Here is a 20756-nt window from a genome sequence, read left to right as displayed (position 1 = left end):
TGCTGTGTCCTCATCTGCCTGGGTCTGACTGCTGTGCTGATCTGCAGTAACCACCTTAAACTGGCAAGAATTTCCTTCTGTGATCTATCTTCCTATGAGGTTGTTGCTATTTTTATTAATATTCCCTTGTTTTCTTGGAAAGGGGGATCCAGACCATTGCTTGCTGAGTGGTGTTATCCCTCCAAAGTGTGCGCTCACCCTCCAGAACGGGCTGGCCTGTGGGTGTTTGCCAAGAAGCTGCAGCAAAGGGTCTCGCTCTGGAAGGGAAGGTCTCTCAGTCTGTAACCAGTGGTTCAGGTGTGCTCACGAAGAAATGTTCCCAAGAACAAATTTACTTCAAGAAATACAGACTGAGCAAAGATAACCATTTCCCTCTGTGATGGGGTGGCCCTGGCTGGGTGCCCACCAGAGCCGCTCTGGCACTGCCCTCCTCAGCTGGGCAGGGGAGAGACAAAATGCCGTGAAAGGCTCGTGGGCTGAGATAGGGACAGGGAGATCACTCAGCAGTCACCATCATGAGCAAAACAGACTCGTCTTGGGGAAATTCACTTAATTTCTCACCAGGTGCAGGGGGATGGGGAATGGGGCTGGGGTCAGTCCCTCACACGCTGTCTCTGCTGCTCCTTCTCCCTCAGGGGAGGGTCCTCACCCTCTGCTTGGCCCCAGCATGGGGCCACCCCATGGGAGACAGTTCTCCACAAACTTCTCCAACATGAGTCCTTCCCACAGGCACAGTTCTTCACGCACTGCCCCAGAGTGGGTCCCCCCACGGGGTGCAGCCCCCCAGGCCCAGCTGGCCCCAGGGGGTCCCCAGCCCTGCCCCAGCCCGTCCCCAGCCCGGGCTCCTCCCCGCGGGGCCACAGGCCCGGCCCAGAGCTGCCCCAGCGCTGCTGCCCGTGGGTCACAGCCCCCTGCGGGCACCCCCTGCCCCGGGGGGGCCCTGCCCGGGCTGCGGGGTGAGCTGCTCCCCCATGGAGCTCCATGGGCTGGGGGCACAGCCTGCCTGGCCAGAGGCTCCACACGGGCTGCCAGGAGGTCTCTGCTCCGTGCCTGGGGCCCCCTGCCCTCCTGCACTGACCTGGGGGCTGCAGAGTTGTTGCTCTCTCATACTCTTGCTCCTCTCTCTGGCTGCTGTTGCTCTTTTCCCCCGTCATAAACACGTTTTCCCAGAGGCACTACCACCATTGCCGATGATGGCCTTGGCCAGCAGTGGGTCCATCTTGGAGCCAGTGGCATTGGCTCCATCGGCCATGGGGGAAGCTTCTGTCAGCTTCTCACGGAAGCCACCCCTGTAGCCCCTCACTACCAAAACCTTGCGATGCAAATCCAATAGACCCATATGCTGTTATTCCCCCTCACTGTACTGCTGCTGTCTGTGCTCCCATTTCCAGTGCTGCCTGCTATGCTAACCCTGTGCAACTCCTCCAAATACTCCTTGGAGCAAAGTAAATGGGGTTTATTGATTGCCAGTAGTATTGCCTGCCAGATTACACTTTTGAGATACATTTGTCTAAATGAATAGATTGGCTTGTCCCAATGCAAGATTATGTTTTTCTGGTAGAGGGTATTTACCACCTGGCTGACAGGCAGTAGTTTGCTCTCCACTCCCCAAACCCTTTGCTGATAGTCTTAGCAGCCTACAACTGTGTCCACTTACAGCACTAAGTGTCACCTGGGCAATAAGGGGTCCCAGTTAACCACAGCTCCCTGCCCTCCGAGCAGCAAGGTAGTGATGGAATGGGCGTGGGGAGCCTGGCTGTGAAATGCCATCCTTGCAGTGAATAAAGGAAGTTTAGGGCAATGCAATGAGAGAAGTGTTGAAACGCAATTTATGCTGGAAAGTACCAAAGGGTGGTTCTGGCTGAGAAGGAAACATCAGTTTGGTTGTGTATGTGAGCACAGCTGACCCCAAGTGCTGCGGGACTGGAGCGGGACAGTGCTTTAGGCCCTGGAAATTCCCAGCAGCAATTATCACCCTCCTCGTGCTTATTCCTCCAGAACAGATTTTTGTTTGCAATACCCACATCACCATGTGCAAGGCCCACAAACAGATTTTTGCAAAGTTAGGAAGCTGGTTAAGGTGTTCCATGCTGCATGGTGGCTGTGAGGAAAGGAGAGCTTTTCTGACCTGCTCCCAGGCACAAATCCCAAACATTTGCATCTTTCAAGGCATTCTTCAAGTTTTCCTTTTATAAAAGTAATAATGTAAAGCCCTGTGTGTGTCTTCACAGACATGACTGAAAAACAGAGCAACTCCATTGCTTTTGATGCAGTTCAGGATTTAGCCCATCCATATTTTGTTACGTATTTCTCTCTCTCTCCGTGTGTCCCAGAGGCAGACCAGAGAGTGGTGTGTGTTGGGAGAACAGGGACAGGGAGAGGTTTCAGTTCATTCCACACAGTGCTGAAGGTAGAGCTGTGGTACACTGTGCAAAATTGCACATGAGAAAATGTGGAAAGGAAACCCATCATCTCCATTGCCTTCTGTTACAGACGCAGCAGGTTCTGGTCGCTGTGGCTAAGCAAGATATTGGTCTTGAGGATGTTGTGGCTGTTTTATTTGCTGTTCTTGCACATGTGGTATCATGTAGGGTCATGGCTTGGGTTTCTATTCTAATTGTATCTAAGAAGGCTGCCTAGAAATTTACTGAGCTTCCAAGTCTCACCTGCTTTACTAGAGAGGAGTGAGGGTTTTAGCATTTTTTTTTTTGCTTTGTTTTTATAAGAGTGCTATTATTCCACAAAGTGCGCCCTGAATGGCAGGAAATTCCTAGCAGGACAAGTGGGGTTTCACTGTTCTAGGACTGGGCTGGCAGGTTATTCAATGCACGACTGGGTCTGCCACAATCCTCTCCCAGACAGCCCCCTGCCCCTGTGCTGACAAGCACTGTGTAACCGAGCGGTGGTGCAGGAGCCTGAGCCCGCAGCCCTTCCCGCAGCACAGCCTGGTGCGTGCTCCCTACTCACCAACTACCAATTTTTCATCATTTTACTGTCTACGCGTTTTCAAGCTGTCACAGAACTTGATGCGAAGAGAGTTTATCTTCTTGCATCAGTACAAAAAAAAGTTTTGTTGGGTTTGGACAGTGGCTGTAATAAGAAATTTGGGGTATAGGTGCAGGGTCGTACCGTGCACAGCCAGCCAGAGAGCCTGGCCCGGTCCCTTTGCAGTACCCATTGTTTGCACAGGCCCAGTGGGTGCACTGGGCAAAGATTTTTCATTTACTTTTTACAGTTTAGTCTGACACATGACATCGCTGTGGAAGGTGACTGCAGCTTTTTGCACTTTCTCCCTTTTCCCTGTTCCTTCTGTGCTGATGTCGTTATTTCCGTGTAGCTGAGTCATTCTAGCAAATAACCTGTGAAGCGTGCAGCCCTGCTGAACCCAGGACAGCCTGGGCACTGAGCCTTCGCTGCTCCTGGGTGACATGGCCCAAGCCTCAGGAGTCAGAGCTTCTTCCTACATGTGCCTTTTGCTAAGCCTCTCCTATTGTTAAGATTAAACCACAGCACTTTCCTCTAGATCTGAATGCGATTTCAGTTTGCAAGAACTCAGATCTGGCACTTGGTTTTCAGCTACCTCTGACTGCAGGAGAGCTTCCTTTCCTTTGCATTCTTCTCATCCAGGACATTACCCACCACAAACACAGCTAAAATAAAGTTAACGATCCTGATGCTGTTAGAAACAACCAGTTCAGGGAAACTGCCCAGCAACTAGTGTGGTACCAGTGCACTGCTTCTGAGACTTTTTAGCGGTGCCCATCTGTTGATGATACATTCTCTGATGGACAGTAAAGCAAGTGAGGTGGCTGTAAAAAACACTAAAAATACAGAATTTTCCCCTTGCTTGCCAATTACAACAGCAGAGGTAGGCTCAAATCACGAAGCCTAGGATGGGGTATCTCAGGTTAGGGCTTAAATGGCTCCAGGTTTTTGCTGGGAACCTCTGCATGGCACAGGGAGGGACAGAAGCTATTTTAAACAGACTGCTGTACTTTCCAGAGCTAAATAATCTGGATTTATCCCTTTTTATCACAGTGCAAAGTGCAGTACAAATTGCTTTCAGTATTCAAACTGGCTCGTTCAGACCCAGCATGGGGATTTCTGTACAGCACGGCGCTGTATAGCTTTCACACAGTAAAGCAGGCACGTGGTAGCTGAATCTCACAGTCGCCATACCACAGCAGCAGTATAATGTCAGCATCTGAAAATGTTTGCTTGCTTAAAAATAGTGATAATTAAGACCGCTTTTTCTTTCCTTTACCTTCTACAGTGGGCTTTTCTGTGAAACTCCTCCACCAATGGTTCTTCTCCAGACGAGCCCATGTGATAACTACGAGTGCCAGAATGGAGCCCAGTGCATTGTTGTGCACCATGAGCCTGTCTGCCGCTGCCTCGCTGGCTTTGCTGGGCAGAAGTGTGAGAAGCTCATCACAGTCAACTTTGTTGGGAAGGATTCCTATGTGGAGCTGCCATCAGCCAAAATTCGCCCCCAGGCAAACATCTCCCTCCAGGTATGTCATGCAGAACATCAGTTGCCAGCCTAGTGCTCTTCTAAGCAATAACACATATACAGGTATATATATCTTTTCATTCTGAAGGAACAGGACCTATTGGCCAAGATGCTGACAAAGATAGAGTCAACTTGTGAGCCAGTTGTCTGCTCTAACGTTATTGAAACGCTGAGGAGCAACTAAGGCACCACTGTGCCTTTGTTGACACATATCCTGCCTCCAGAATCTCACCACTGTCTTATTCGCAGGCTGGCAATGTAACTAGAGATGATTCAGGAAACCTGTCTTCTTACTGATTTACAGCATTGTGTTTCATCCTGTAGAAAGTAGTGCTTAATAGTAGGACTTAGTGAAAGGGCTGGTCTAAATGGCCTTTCCAGACAGTATTTTGCTTACTCTTTTACTGTGCATAGTCACTGCATAAAAGGCCTGGGACTTTGTTACAGCCCTGTAGGTACCCCTAAATTTGGTTTGAGGTCTAATGTTCAGAAGGCAATGGAAAAAAGGTATCAAAGGTGCCATGCCCCTACTGTCATCTTGTGGCTGTGGATCTAAGGTATTTTGGATACTTAGTCATGTTTTTTAAGTGATGATTTTTAAGTGATTTGGAAGTTATTTGCATTCGCAATCACAAAATAAGCATTAAACTGATCATAATTTTTTTCCCCTAATATTTCAAAGGAAATGAGGAAATAATTTCTAGCTTTGTATGTCTTCTAATAGAGATATGTGTGGAGCACATATATGACATGATACATCTCTTTCTTAGGCCACTAATTGTTAATCTGGACTATTTCTATGCTAGATTCACCCTGCAAATGAAGCATAACATTTCAAAAGTTGTGAGAAGATAAATCATCCTTGTATGTTTATTTTATTGCATTTATTTTCTCAGTTTGAAAAGATTGTATTCCACAGTTGGAAATCATATCCTAGACTTACTCGATGGAGTTTGGTTGTAATTAAAATACCGATGTCAAGACATGGGAAAGAGGACCAAATTTCCACATTAGGAATAGATTTTTAAAGGGTAGTTCCTGCAAAGTTCATTCTAATGAAAAAAAAAATCCTTAATTACTATGTCTTTTCTTTAATAGCTTGAGTATACAGTTCACATGAAAATGAAGCTGGTTCATGTATATTCAAAGCTCTGGTTTGTCTTCAAAATCCCCTTTTATTTAATATCGCAAAAGAGATTTCTTAAATATGGGCACTCTAAAATACAGCTCCCCAAAGGCTCCAAATGCTATAGGTCAACTTTAAAGCTGAAAATGTGGACATTGTCTTCTTAAGTATACAAAACACATTACATCAGCCATAGCTTGTATAATAAAACTGATTATTACAGAAAGCACATGCAGATGATGTTCTCACTTCTTGTTTCCCAGGCTGAATATTATTCTTGCATCCAGTAATTAATCGCTAGTGAATTAAAATTAGAATACATTGATTATTGAGAACAGAGAGAGGAAATCTTATTAAAAAGTGTTCAAGAAAAAAAACTTTTAAGGGCAAAAGGATAGTATTTAAATACATATAAATGCAAACAGATTTTTAAATTAACTGTTTAGTTTGGCATTTAATAGCCACTATAAAAGAATAACCAAGAAATCTCAATAAATACAAATGTAAACAGCAAGGTTGTATCCAAAAATCCCATTTTGTCCCTTCTTTTTTGTTGTTTTTCTTTTCTTCTTTTGTACTATAGGGATATTTGAGACCTGGAGACTGGGAAAGCAGAGTCCTTGTTTTTTGATTTAGTGTTCCAAGATTATTTTTCCCTGAGGTACATCAAAGCTAGAGGGACAAGGGCTACTCTGTTCTGCCTGACTCTCTAAATGTCCCATTTGAAACCAGCGTGACTTGCTAATAACTTGGATTGAGTGCATAACTCATGATTATGCTGGATGTGGGGACAGGTCCTTCTTTCCTTCATTGTGTTCACAGAGTCTGTGAACAGATCAGAGCCTGCTGAAATTTGTTTGCTTATAATTGTGACACACACTCTTCCCACTGCCAGAGCTGGTTTTCTAAACCTCAACTTCAAGCTGGTGTAGTAGCTGAAAAATATATTCACGTGTCACCAAAAATACAGCAACAGTCTATTGACAGGGATCATATAAATTGCAGCTTTCACCTCCTGGAAACTAGTTCTCATTTGAAACAAGGGAGGCAGCCCTTAGTGGGAGGCCAACTGGTTTGTATAAGAGCCCACTCAATGTCACCAAGACCTTTTTGTGTCTCATAGCTCTTGCTCTCGTTGTTACTCATATATATGTTTTATTAAATCATATTTGAATTGCATGCATTATTTTGGTTTGATTTTTAATATAGGTTTATTTCTTTTTCAATCATTCTCAAGCAACTTCACCTGGTTATTAATGTTTCACAGGTAGCAACAGACAAGGACAATGGCATCTTATTATACAAAGGAGACAATGATCCTTTGGCTCTGGAGTTGTACCAAGGACACGTGAGGCTCATCTATGACACGCTGAATTCTCCACCTACCACAGTATACAGGTAAAGAGCTAAGCTGTACCAAGCTTAGCTTGATTTCCAAAAAAGATGGAGAGGCAGGATTTTTCTAAGAAACGTGCATGGGAGAAGGATGTTTTATTTTACTTCAGGTATCTCTTGTAATTAGGTAAGAAAATCAGAATAAAGACTTAGCTAGAGGCTGCATGGTTAAAAATTGGCATTTCTTGGCAATGCCAGTGATACTGTGTCCTACTGTGATACTGTTGTCCTTTCTTATCTACTGTAAAGATTTAGTTTCTGGTGAATGTCGTCCTTCAAATAGTTCCAAATAATCACTTTCTTTGATGTTGATATTTAGCATTAATTTACTGAATCAAGATAGAACAGGGACTGTGCAACTGCAGGATTAAACTGTGTCAAATAGGAGGAGAAGGGCTGAATTCCTCTACAGGGTGACTGCTTTTGGAAGAACTCTTACCTATATCAGTAGTAACTACACAACCATGAAAAAGCACAGATTACAAAGGTAAGTTGTAGGGCAATTTGACCTTCAGACACCTGACTTCTTGGAAATGCCAGACCCACAGGTTTTATTCATTAGTCACAAGAAAGAAAAGCAAATGTAAAAGTGAAACCCATGCACAGAGGTGTTTCCCTAGGAAAGAGAGAATTGCTGCTCGTGTCTTCCCCTGCCCCTTTAGCAGCCCTCTCCCTGGGTTAACTCCCTTCTGATTAAAGCCCTGTTACTCCAGTTCTTTTTGTGTAAACATGCAGTTGTGACCACCATGAGCCCTTTTGGATTCAGTGTAGTTTCACGGCAATTGTGGATGCAGAAGAGGTGGATTTCCCAGCCCACCTTGCTCTTTAAGGAGGAGCATCCTATTAGAGCAAGTGAAAAGATGCCACCAAGTATCACCAGCCAGGATGGGCCTTGTACTTTTTATGGAAAGTTTTCTCAGTACTTGGTAAAAACTTGAGTTTTCTTAAGGGGAATGGTGACTTGTTTAAGAAAATGAAAAAATTCTTTCTGTATAAAAGCAAATTAGATAATACCAATGCAGTCTTGATACCAGGAGAAGCAATGGCTTGTCCACTGTAGGAATGATGAAAGTAGTTTGTTAGTGATTTTCACCAGCTGGATAGGTGTGAAAAATTTCTCTGTGTGTGGCTGCTAATCCTAATTGATTTCATGGTTGAGCAAAGCTGAAGTTGTTAAACAGTTTTATGCCAATAATTAGAACATAGGCAAAAGCTCATTACGTGTGGGCAGTGCAAGGGGTGACAGGTCGGTGTGGATGCTTGCTCTGCATTGTCAAGGGCAGAGTGGTGGGGTGATGAGAGCTGTTGCCATCATCACAACACTTTATGGATCTGCTGCCGTCTGGCAAAGTTGCCAGAGATGGCAAGCAGCAGTGTCCTCATTATTCCTGCGCCCTTCATATTGATCAAGGAGGAGGTCTCCATTCAGACTGACACCTCATTACCATAAGATTAATGGCGTGTTCTCTACATTTTGTACTGTGTGATCTGTTGAGATGGGAAAGAAGCTGCTTAATACGATGCCCTTTCTGAAATGTCACTCTAGTCTTTTATTGGTTTAAGGAGTGGAGCAAAATGGGATTAGCATGGAGCTTGATGGGAAGAGATTAGGTTGATTGAGAAAAACTGCAGCTAAAGAATGTCAAAAAGGGCCTCTAAATAGATTAAAAGACTTGTTTTCCTTAAGGGCTGAGGAAGGGGGAGGGAACCTGCTTCTCTCCTTACAGTCGCGGGATTTAAGGGTAGAAGGTGTGAGTGGATCTGGTTTGACCTCCCTGTATATCCTGTTTGACTTTTAGCTAAAGCATAAACTCTGTTTGGCTAAGGCATGACTTCCAGTTTGGCACCGAGTTTTGACAGGAAAACACCAAATAATGGAAAATACCCCATTTCCTTTAGTCGCTTGGACAGTGGTCAATCATTTCCGTTATTCAGGCACTGGCCATAATTTCCTAGTTGTGTCACTAATACCTTTTGGATGCTTTAGAGGCTTCCTCCAGGGAAATGAAGGTCCTTTTACACCTGGTACTGGCTCCCATGAGTTTTATCTGTCCTTTTAATTGCATTGTCTCCTAACTTGCACTTTGATGAAATGAACAGCCGATTCATGTGATGCATTTTCCCTAAACCTTAAGAATTTGGGGAACCCTTTTCTGCAACTTCTACGATTTTCCATTAAAATAGGATTACTTGGAGCACCTGTAACATTCAAATCTTAGCCTCGCCGTTGGTAAAAAGTTTGCTTTCCCTGTTGCCTACTCCTTGTTGTCTTGTTTAGATGCCTCACTTAAATCTCAGTCTCAGCAAAAGTGGACTGTTTGCCTTTGAGAAGCTCTGTTGAAAGACTATTAGATTCATTTTCACAGGCAATATCAGGTGCTGCTATCCTCCAAAGGGGTCCACTTCTCGGAAGAGATGAGCACTGCTTTGGCTCTTGTTTTTCCTCAGAAGAGTCTGCCAAAAGAGGAGGAGGCCTTAAAATTCTGCCTGGTGGGAGCTTTGCCAGCTACAGCTGCAGGAAATCTGTAACTGACCTGGTCCTGTGTTGTAACTGAGATGTTTTGCTGGCTATGAAATATGGGTACTCCCATGGTGGGATGTGGGAAGTCATTGGCAAGCCACATTATCTGTAATCCTTTGTCAGAGTCTCTGTAAGATTTATTAACAGTACTTCAGAACAGTAAAATTAGCAAAGTACTTGGCTAATACAGGTAATATCCTGTAGGGATAAGATAAAACCTGTTGTCAGGCAGGTTGGGAAGCCAGCAGTGAGCAAGGCGTACTTGGTGGTAGTTTTCAATAGTGTTTAGCGGAAGGGTGCTGGAAGGACGAAGTACACAGTGTGTTACACTGCACAACTCGCCCTCAGCATACAGCCGGGGTGAAGGTTTGCACCAGCCCTGTGATGTGCGTGCTCTGAACTCGCTATTGTAGTGTATTGTGCGGGTGGCCTTGCTTCGCAAAACTGTTGTAGGAGACAGAGGGCAAGGATGTGGCATAATACCCGACTGCTGGCGTGCCGGGCAAAAGCATTTTGTGTACTCTGGGAAAGTAGGTCATCTCTGGCTATTGGAGTGGACCTCTTCTTATATCTTAGTTGCTCCTTTGAGTAGATTGAAGTAGAGCTGCAGACTCCTGGAAAAGCCCAAGATTAACTCACTGTACATTCAGATTTATGTCACATGTATTCATTCCTGTGGTATGTTTGGATAGAAAGGTTAAAGTTGACATAGAACTTTTCTTTCATCCTAGTCAGGTAAAGGTCAGCAAATGTCCAATGGAAGACTACCTAAATTGCGTTGCCATTTATTGTTAAGTTAGAAAGAAATACAAGTTAATGCATGAATATGCAATGATTGAACTCACCTTTTTAAAAGAAAAGCTGACTGGTCTGTTATTGGAACTCCTCACCTGTAAGCTGCAGAGTAACAGTTTCTTGGATGTCATAGTAAACACCTTACAGAAGATCCATTTGTGAAGTAGGATTCCTATTTGTTGCTTCTTTTATTCTATTTAATTGCTCTGTAGATGCACAAATGAGAACAGAAATCTGTTTCCGAGTGCTTTATTGACCTCCTGGTTTCTGCACTGTTGAGAGTTACTCTTCAATGCCATGACAGCCCTTAGTACAGAGCCATCGGCGAGTTCTTGAAATAAAGTAAATCATTTACACAGATACCTTACTTTAATTTAAATATGCCAGCTGAAGAGGAATGTGCTGGTTTTAGTTATCACCATGCTCTAATCACTGAAAGTTTTGAATTAATAAATTTTAAAAATTCTGCAGTTTCAGCATTCAGCCATTGATACTGGTATCTGTGTAACTGTACTCTATAGGGAGACTTCCTATTTTCAGCCTTTTTTCCTACATCTGTTCCTTGAACTAGAGATAAGATCTTACTTGTAATTATTTTTTTTTCTGGTAAGTTTTATGCTACTATGCAGTCATATTGATCTGGATGCTAAATTAATCCTTCCTAATAGAAATGGAAAATAGAAATTTGACATGTACTACTGATGTAATTCCCTCCAGAGTTCCCAGATTGCCATGTTGCATACAGACTGTCATACCTTGTAAAGGGCAAGATGCAGGCGTCATTGGTGTAAAATCATGTTTTCACGCAGGCTTCCTGACAGCAGTGAAAAAGGATGCAGTTAGGAAAAGAATTAATTGTATTTGTCTTTCTGGAGAGCCTACACCCAGATTACGTTATAATTCCTTTTAAAAGTATCATTTCAGAATCTGTTTTCAAAAATGCTACATTATTAGAGGTATTTCTCATAGATTGTATCATGCAGTTCTCATGGTTTGGCTTATTCCTGCATAGCATAGATGGATGTTCTTGTGGTTAAAGCAAAAGGCCTGAAATCAGGGAGCTTAAATTCTTACTGTATCTGCCTCTTATGTGATGACTGTGGGATGACAAATTAAATCTGGTTGTCTGTGCACACAAAGTACAGAAATGCACAAAAAAAACCCAGAAAAAAGTGTTTCAGAAATGTGCTGCGGGTCACCAAAGGGTGAGCTTCCTTCTCCCTCCAGGCTGTGGAGCAGCACAAGGCTTGTACCCCAGCAGCATCTGCAGACTGCCTGTGCCATTCCACCAACACAGCCTCTGCCCGTGGCGGGGCCTGGGGAGCAGCCCGGGTGGCTACTGGCACCCATCGTCCAAAAACAGGTTCCTGGCCATGGCGCTCCCAAATTGAACTTAGTAGTGCTCAAGGACTTTGGTCCTCTACTGACATTTCATAGACTTCTCTCCACTCTTCTGGTGCTGAGGTTGAACAGTTGCTTTGGTGATGGAAGAATTTCCACATCTTCCAAAGATATGGGAGATGGGATTTTTGTGTAACTGATTCTCTTTAGCTGCAATTGCTTATCTGCAAAAAAGCCGGTGAGGCTTCACCATTAATTCACTGCCTTCTAGGGAGGAATGTGCTGGAGGAGTGAAAGCATTAATTATTCTTAGGAACATTATTAGAGCTTGTCAAACTCAGTTTTTACCAAAAGTCTCTTTGCAGAGCTCACTACATGACTGGTCCTTTTCTTCCTAACACCTGCCAAGTCTGCAGCCTGTGCTGTGCCTGTCCTTGGTGGGATTGCTGTTTGATACTTCTGGATGGGCTCTGCACAAACTGTTTTTCAGAGATTCCTGTGAGACATCACTGAGCTCCTAACAATTCTGCATATTTGCAATTCATTTTATTCTCTCTGTCACACACACTTATTTTTTCAGGTACTCCTTAGGGGTTTTGCATCAAATATAATGAAGGGACCCAGTATTAATCTCTGACCTGCACAGTAAAAGTTGTAAAATTTGAATGTACTTATACATCTTGCATGAGGCAAGGTGAAGGACAGATGAATTATTTTTTGCCTTATAAAAGGCTCTGGTGTATTTAAATAGGACAAAAAAGACAAGTGTGTGAGTTCTTGTCAAACTACAGACATTGCATTTCCCTAGTTTTTCTTGGATTTTTGTGTGAAAATGTAAGGCCAAGACCTTAAAATATCATCTAACTTTTGTCATTATTTTTCGGAATCAAGTATGTGTTTTCATGAAATTTAGAAACTTCCTTCTGTTGAGATGAAGTTTAAGAAGGGTAAAGGTTTGTCTTTTAGGCTGCCTGAGGACTTAGCAGGCAAAACTTTGTTAAGCTGAATTAAAGTTTTTTCTTTGTAAATCTCTTGCAAGTATCTCTTGCAAGAATGATAGTTCCTCATCTCTCCCCTCTCTCCTCACCTCTGCCCTGCTCATTCTCTTTAGCGTAATAGCTGAGTACCCAGAAACACTGCGCTGCAAACCCACAGCCTTATTTCTAACCTTATACCTATGTGTAGGGTGCTTCAGGGTAAGATGTTTTATCAGAAGGTGGCAAAACCTTTCACAAAGCAAGTCAGCATCGGTGTGTCTGTGTTCCAGGTAGGGGAACACAGGTTATCTAAACAGGTTATCTAAAGCCACTTGCCCGGTAGTAGTGACAGCAATAGAAGTTACATTTGCGGACTCCCAGGTCACCACCTTCAGGGCCCAAAATCTGGGGCTATCAGTCTGAGTGACACTCATATGTCCCCTGTCAACTGAGGTCAGGCTGCACCAGTACGTACAGGTGCTGCCAGTGTGCCCAGGCTGCTGGCTTGCCCGCAAACCCATGACTGGGGCAGGCGCATGCTTGGCTTTGGCTCCCCCTGAGCATGCACCACTGAAGTTTGAAGAACTTATGCCACAGTCTGTGAAAGCAATAAACACAGTAGCTGCTCCCCTGCCATAAAGGGTTTCTGCCATTTTAACTCATTCTTCGAATTAACTTGTATTGTGACCCCTCGAAGTTAAAGCAGAGATGTTATTTGTATCCTTTTCATCGGGAATGTGGCCATCCACACCATCACTGTCACCTTTATCATTGTTGTTTGAAAAAATCACAATACTACTGCAGACCCAAATCAACTTCAAGCAGGTGGCAGAAGACAGTCCTCCTCCTCCTCCCAAATCACTTTTTAAGCAGACTGTGCTGGCTTTAATGCACGGACAGCATACGAGTGAATTGTCACTAGTCTATGTATTTTGTTAAGCAATTTGATTTGTTATTTTCTAAAACAGACACCCATTAGCTGGTCTGTACCCTGTTACTTTAGTCACTGTGTACTTCTCCTCTGCACAGCTCCACCTCTACCTCCTGGCAGCTCTTTCCCATCTGAAGGGGATAGGAGGGAAGCCAGAGTGGATATGCTGTGTCCAACCCCACTGGTTGCTTTGTTGATCAGCAGCCTTTTAGGAAGACTTACGCAAAGCAGAGGAGTGCAGGACACATATGTACATGGAACTTTAGTGCAATAACACTATAATGCTGATTTCTTTCAGCACAGAATAATAATAAAAATGTAATAAAGTCAGCAAGATGCAAGCATTAATCCCAAGAAGAAATGAGAGGTGATGAGATAGGGATAGTGCATAACTAAACAAAAGCAGGTGGGAACACAAAATAAATCAATGTGTTAAAATACTCTGAGGTCAGCCTCTACTTAGAGTCTTAACTTCATGACATATTGGCCCCATGCAGCTCCTCTCTCTCCTGACTGTATCAGACATGTCAGAGGATTACACCTAAAGATAGAAAGCAAATCCTTCACAGTTACAACATTTTACAGTAGAAAGTGCTAACCATTCAGTTAATACCATTAAGGATTTTCAAGAGCATCAAGAAGGAAGATGTTTGCGCTTAGAAGTTTGCTGAGCTCTAGAAGTAGTTCAGCACCTTGCAGATATTATTGGTTTTCATGTTCAAAGTAGTCTTGGGTTTATGTAAAAATTAATGGTGAAACTAAAAGTTGTTCTCTACAGTGATTTGACTGTGACTAATACAGCTCTACCATCAAAAGAAAGTTGCTGCTGGAAAAAAAGAAACTGACATTATAAATTAAGGTTTTCACCTGTTTGTTAAATTTAGTAGTTGCGTTGAGATTTAGCCAGTTCAGTTCAAACCTTAAAAATGCCCAGCCAAACCAAAAGTAATTCTGAAATAACTATTTCTTCCACCCCAGCAGATAACCTGATTTAGTCATTTGGCTGTCCATAACATGGTCTTACTGTTTCTTCTAGTGAGAGCATCAGTGAAACCATGAGAGTGGTCCTGGCAGCTCCCAAGCCCTCATAAATTAGTGCTAAAGTTAGTCCACCTTCTGAGCAATCAGTTTGGTGTATGTTGGAAACACACTCTTGTTCTGCACTCTGTTTCCAGCGAGTAACTGGAAGAAAGGTGTGCGGATGGATTTTAAATGGTATTTTCAGGTCATTGGTCCAGCAGTATATTGCCAGAGTTGGTTAATACTGATTACACCAGAGGAAGGTTGAAATATGCTCATAATAGACAATGCTGCAATAAATCTAATCGTAGTCAAAATGACTTTATAAACTTCCTATGTGCTAATGACTGGCTCATGTCTTGAACTGTGAGGGTTTTGCATGTTGTAAGGCAAAGCTAATATAACATAGTGGGGGTTTTTTCTGCCTGTAAATTTCTTGTAAACATGATGACTAACACAAAGTTTAGATGTGTACCATGTGTGATGGATTTATATCCCATTTATACCAAGCGCCAGGCTCTGGATTCAATAGATACAGCCTCTGTTAGAAGTGCATGCAGAGCTGGCACCGAGAGCAATCACAGAGGTGCGGCATGGTTCTGTGCACAATTATTTCACTGCTTCTTCCCAGCAGAGAAACGTGACCCACAGCTCTGCGTTCGCCAGCATGCCCCAGCGCTGCTGGAAAAGGTGGGTATGGCAGCTGCTATTCTGGTTGTCAGAGCAGTGGATTTTGTTTATTTTTGTGGAAGAAGAGGCATACAACTGGAGGTGTGTTGCCACAAATGAGGTGGAAACAATTTCATTTCCTGGCCATGTATCAGGTTTCTAAATAGACACAGCTCTTTTTTTTTTCTTGGGGCTTAGCCTGCAGTTTCAGATACAACCCATCATTCTCTGTCATTCTAATTGGAAGCCTTTTAATTGCATTCTGTAGTGGCTGTGCTCCCTGCTGCTAAATAGCAGATACCTTCATATTTTCCAGAGCTGAAAAGGGGATAGATGGTGTAAAGTATTCCCCCTGATGAAATGACTCTGTGAAGACACTTGATGGATTTCCTCATCAGAACGTGAGATTTGATACCCAGTTAAATGGCAGAGCTGCATTCAATAGTGTTTGATGCTCATGCTAAAAAGAGAACTCCAGAACCCTGTTCTGTTCCTAGCCCTGGTGGGGCAGGGGGCTGTGCTGCAGCACGTGCTGGTGTGTGCCACCCAGCCGTACACCAGCACCACCCCTGTGCTGGGCAGGACATGGCACTCGCTGCTCTGCCAGCAACTGCCTTCCTCTGGGCTGTTTGCAGTGCCATTTTCTTTAAGGCTATCTGATTTAATGAGTCCTGCCAGCATTGCAGAATCTATATGTGATTGGTTTTATACTCTGTATTTACTGGGTTTTTTATTTTATGTGATGCATGTTACAGTAAAGACACTGAGATGCAATAGCTCATTGCACGGCGATACACTGTGTGCCGTGATGTGCAAAATTGTTCTGGTGGAGTAAGATGGGGAGGCAGGAACACTGTGATCCGTCACTCAGGAGAGGCCTTGGACTTGAAGAGTTCATTCAGGCTGGTTTTACTGCCATTACGCTTGCATTTAACAAGTTCTCAGCAGAATGAAGTATTCAGCTCTGCAGAGACATGATGATACTGCAGGAGAGCAGCGCAGCTTCACTCCTGGACAGTGGGGTCGGAGGGAGGTGTCAGACCTCTTGCCCATGTCAGGGGCACTGTGAGAATCTGCTGCAAACAAGGGGTGTTTACCCTGGCCGTGAATCTGACCCTTTTACGAATAATATAGGGAAAGAGGTCAGCATTGTGTTAATTGCATGTTGTAGTGGTGTAAAAAAGGTTCTTGCTTTTCCTTTAGAAGGTCTGTAATACAATAACTTTCACTGTTGGCAGGGGTGCTGCAGGAATTGAATTATGACTGGAAATTAGATATGCATAGCCTGGCCAAACGATCATTAAGGGAGATATGGTAATCAGCTGCCAGTGTTTAAGGGCTGTAAACACCAAGAAGAGAAAGATGGTTTATTTGGGTGGTCTACAGAGTTGTAAGTAGGAGAAAAGGTATAAAACCAAGCAAATGAAAATGGAGGTATCAAGGAAAAAAATCTTACTGTCAGTGCTCTCAGCCTAGGAGACCTAATGCTCGAGTCATGTAAAACAGGACTGAACACAACAAAGGAGAGTATATTTTAAGCTGAAAGTGAACTTGAGTGTTTTAATATCTCTTTCACCTCTTATTTCCCTAGTCTTGTGTTTCATTAGCATTTTTCATACTTTTTTTTCTCAACATGTGGTTTTTATTTGGCTTCTGAAGATAGAGTGCTTGAAGTGATGTATTATTGTAGAGGTAGCACAAACACTACTCCAATTATGATTTTGCCTTTGTTGCCATGGAGAAGTTTAAATCTATTTTAGGCCAAGGACTGATTACAACTGGAACTAAGGGCAGGGGGTAACTGTAACTTGGAAAGGTGAAAAACCATTAGCACTGATACCTGAAGTCAGCCTGGCACAGAATGGGTTTCACCCCTCCCAAATTGCTAACATCTTGGTGCGGTTCCCTGCAGGTCTCACCTTGTGTTTCTTGATTTTGGTACCTTTTCTCCGGTGCCTGCTCTTCTCATGTCTTGTAAGCTCTTTAGGCTCTCTTGGACATGTACTTCCACTTATTCCCTTCTACTTTGAATGTTTTCAGAGATTATCCAAGTTCAGTATTCCCCATGGCCTTCACTCCCCCGTCGCTTACCATCCTTGTGTTTGCTTTGTTCTGTGCTTCAAATGAGGCATGTCCCCATTAAGACAGAGGTCAGGAAAGTCTGGAGACTGTAGCTAATGAATTGATGTCCTCATTTGCATAATTGATGGTTATACATTTCCTCAGTGACATGGTTTGCTGTGATACTTAAAGCTATTTTGGTTTTTGAGTTATCTGTCCTGCTGTTCTCTGCTGTCTACACCAAAGGTATATTATATGTCAGTGAAAAAAACTAACCCCAAAGCCCAAATTTTACAAGTTCAAATTGAATGCTTTAATCCTTTAATGCATTTCTGTTCACTGGCATATTTATAGTGGCTCAGCTCTAAATCTCTCATGGATATTAGAGCAAGGGGAGTCAGTGTTTATAACATCTGTGTGTGCTTGGGGCTGGAGTAGTGGGGAAAGAAAATACAGCAGGGAGAAGAGAAATAGATCAAAAATGAGAGTGGAAATCAGTTATTTTATATATTCCCTCGGGTGTTATGTTTAATACACATCCTTTTCCCTTCATTTCTTTGTGTTCTGGAGTCTAAGCCCTCAGGGGAGGCCATGCCCATGGTGTGTGCACAGTGCCCTGTGCAATGGGTCTGTTGGCTCATCTTGCTGGAATTGCTCTGACAGATGAGGCCAGCTCCCTGCAATATGAAATTTTAATGACTTTTATAGAGCCCTCTCTAGTTGCCTCCCTTCCCTGTGAGGGCAGCTCTGAGCTTCCCACCCGCGCACAGGGGAAACAGAAGGTGCCAGACCCCAGGCCTTGTCACGAGCTTCGGAAGCTGGGCTCTCCTCACACACATACTATTTTCCTCTTTGGTTTCTTGGCTAAATGGGATGAGACGCCACGGCCAGCTAGCTCTCAGTGAGGGTAACCTTGATGAGAGTGATGATCATGCAAGGCACGTAACCTGGGCTGTGAAAAAATGAGTGCAAAGGAGAAAGGCGAGGGGTGCTGCTGGGTGAGGAGCAGCAAGCGCATGCCCCTTGCCGGGGAGGCAGAGGCCGGGTACCGCGGGCTGGTGGCTGTCCCTGCCCAGTGCCCAGGGGCTCGGAGCAGCCGATGGGTCTGCCACTGCGACGCTGCCTGCAGCAGTGCCCCCGCCACCCATGGCACCCGGCTCTGCCCTGCTGCCTCTCCCTCAGGAAGCGTGCTTTGAGGTGGGAGATCCTTCTCTCGGAAGGGGACCGAGCTGGTGCCCCAGCACGCAGGCTGTAACCGGACTGGAGTGAGGGTCCTGCGGGGGCTGTGAGCACCGGCCATCGAGTGTCTGGTGAGATGGGCCCTCAGCAGGCGACGAGCAGCTGTTCCTGGGTCCTGAAGGGGATTTTGATTCCTTTTACTGCTTACTTTTTCACAAGTTTAATTAGTAAATTCCTGAAAATCCTTGCTTGCACTCCCAATATTTACACTTCAAACAATTCCTCCCTTTCTTCAATAAGAATATATTGTAAACTATGTAATACCCAGTAGTGGTGGCCCAAAGCACTGCAGTTGGAAGTTGGCTAAAAATTCGTGACTGCCTTTTTTAATAGCTTGGAAAAAATCTCCGGAGCGGGGCGGCGGTTTGTTGGTGCCCCTGAGACAAGCGGCTGGCTCAGGCCGAGCAGCCCTGCGGCCCCTTCCTTCCTGCCGGCCCCTCCGCCCGCTCTGGGCAGACGTACGGCTTGATTTAACCGCAAAGCATGAAAATCTTCGCGGAAACGAAGGAGTTGGTCAGGTCAGATGGCAGGTGTGTGACATGCCGAGATCTGTTTCAGTAAATAAATTCTGAGCAGCGAGCCAAAATCAACCTGCTGTATGGGCGCGCGGGGTTCTCTCACTCGGTATGCCGGGGCCTGGGGCCAGGGTGCCCGCCGAGGACCAGAGCCAGGGTGCCCGCTGGAGCCAGGGTGCCCGCTGGAGCCAGGGTGCCCGCTGGAGCCAGGGTGCCCGCCGGCCCCGCAGCCGGGGTGCCCGCGGGGCGAGGAGCAGGGCGGGGCCGCGCGGAGGGATCCGTGCCCGCTGCGGGCCGGCCCGCTGGGCTCGGCGGTGCTGCACCGCCCCCTGCTGCCCGCCCGCCGCCCCCGCCGTGGCTCGGCGCTGCCCTGCCCCGCCCTGCCCCGCCCGCACGGTGCGGGGCCGCTGCCTGGCGGGCCGGTGTCCCCGCCGCAGCGCTGCGCACAGGGTGCGGGGCGCGGGTGCGGGGCGCGGCCCGGGGCACCGCGCAGGGCCCCGGTGAAGCGCAGTAAATCCCTGACTCCGGGGCAGGTATTTACGTACCGCAGGCTGTTTCAGAAGGAAGAGCTCGGTAAGGCCACCTGATCCCCAATAAGAATTCAATTAAGATTTTAATAAAACCCTTGCAGAGAGCTGGGTCAAGAAGAGGCCCCTTGAAAAAAAGCCGAGCGCAGCAAGTTTGTGCTGCGAGCTGCGTTGTGATGCGCTGCTCAGCGCCTGTGGCTTGCTTCCCTTCATCTCCAGCCAAGCCACTGTCTCCAGCTGTCTCAGACGATTGCTGAGTCTCCTAAAGGCCCGGCTGCGTAAGAGGCTCTGAGGAGAGTTCATGAGCATTTCTCTCACTGCTGGTTTCTCCCCCAGTGCTGTCTCCATCTCTCCCAGTATCCAAAGGCATCTTAACGTCTTTCTGTCAGCAGCAGCAATAAGTACTTTAACACAAGTACCTCCTGGCCAGGGATTTTCTGCCATCCCAGCTGTCCACAGTCAGCTTTTCTATCATATGTTTGTGTCTTCTGTAAAAGAAAATGAGTGCTTTCCCTCTTTTGACTTTATCTGCTTTTACAAAACTGCAGTGTTGGGTGATGACTGTACATTACTTTGTTTCTCAAAGCCCAGGCATGGAGCATTTTAATTCCAAGTTTAAAAGTGAAAGAGTTAGAACTGAGGATTACTCATCCACACATACCTACAATAAGGGACCTCTCACTCCCTTTCCAGAAAAAAACCCAGCCCTGGGTATGCTGAAAGGTGTGAGCACCATCTGGGGTGGCTGCTTCAATCGCCAGGACACACTGACTTTGCCTGCTAGTCAAGGCGCTGTCTGGAAGGAGCACACGCAGTGGAGGAGTAGGTGATTAATGCCTGCGAAATCCTGGCCCAGGGAAGAGCCAGCCCTGCCAGATGCGATAATGTTGTCCTCTGACAAATGGTCATAGCTTGGCCTTCTTCAGATAACGATTTAGTTTTGTGTGTGAGCTTCAGATATTGATCCCACCAGGGAAGGGTTCCCTGTCACACAGCCATCCATCCCACCTCAATACTCAGCTCTCAGAGCTGACAGGGTTTGGCTATACTTCTTCTTTTCATTGGCACTTCTGCACCCGCTAACAATTACAAATATGCATTTCTATTTATCTTGCACCTTTCAGCT

General features: G+C 45.1%; 1 protein-coding gene across 1 annotated transcript in view; it reads left to right on the top strand.

Annotated features, from left to right (window-relative positions):
- The window catches only part of SLIT3 (slit guidance ligand 3), a 531438-nt gene that overhangs the window by 498091 nt on the left and 12591 nt on the right, over window positions 1–20756 (top strand). Inside the window, exons 32-33 of the mRNA XM_037398361.1 lie at window positions 4274–4514; window positions 6907–7037. Coding sequence (XP_037254258.1) covers window positions 4274–4514; window positions 6907–7037 — 372 coding nt within the window. The remainder of the gene's footprint in view (window positions 1–4273; window positions 4515–6906; window positions 7038–20756) is intronic.

The sequence above is a fragment of the Falco rusticolus genome, chromosome 8, assembly GCF_015220075.1.
Source record: "Falco rusticolus isolate bFalRus1 chromosome 8, bFalRus1.pri, whole genome shotgun sequence".
In the NCBI taxonomy this organism is placed as follows: Eukaryota; Metazoa; Chordata; class Aves; order Falconiformes; family Falconidae; genus Falco; species Falco rusticolus.
This window is presented reverse-complemented; position numbering and strand designations above follow the sequence as displayed.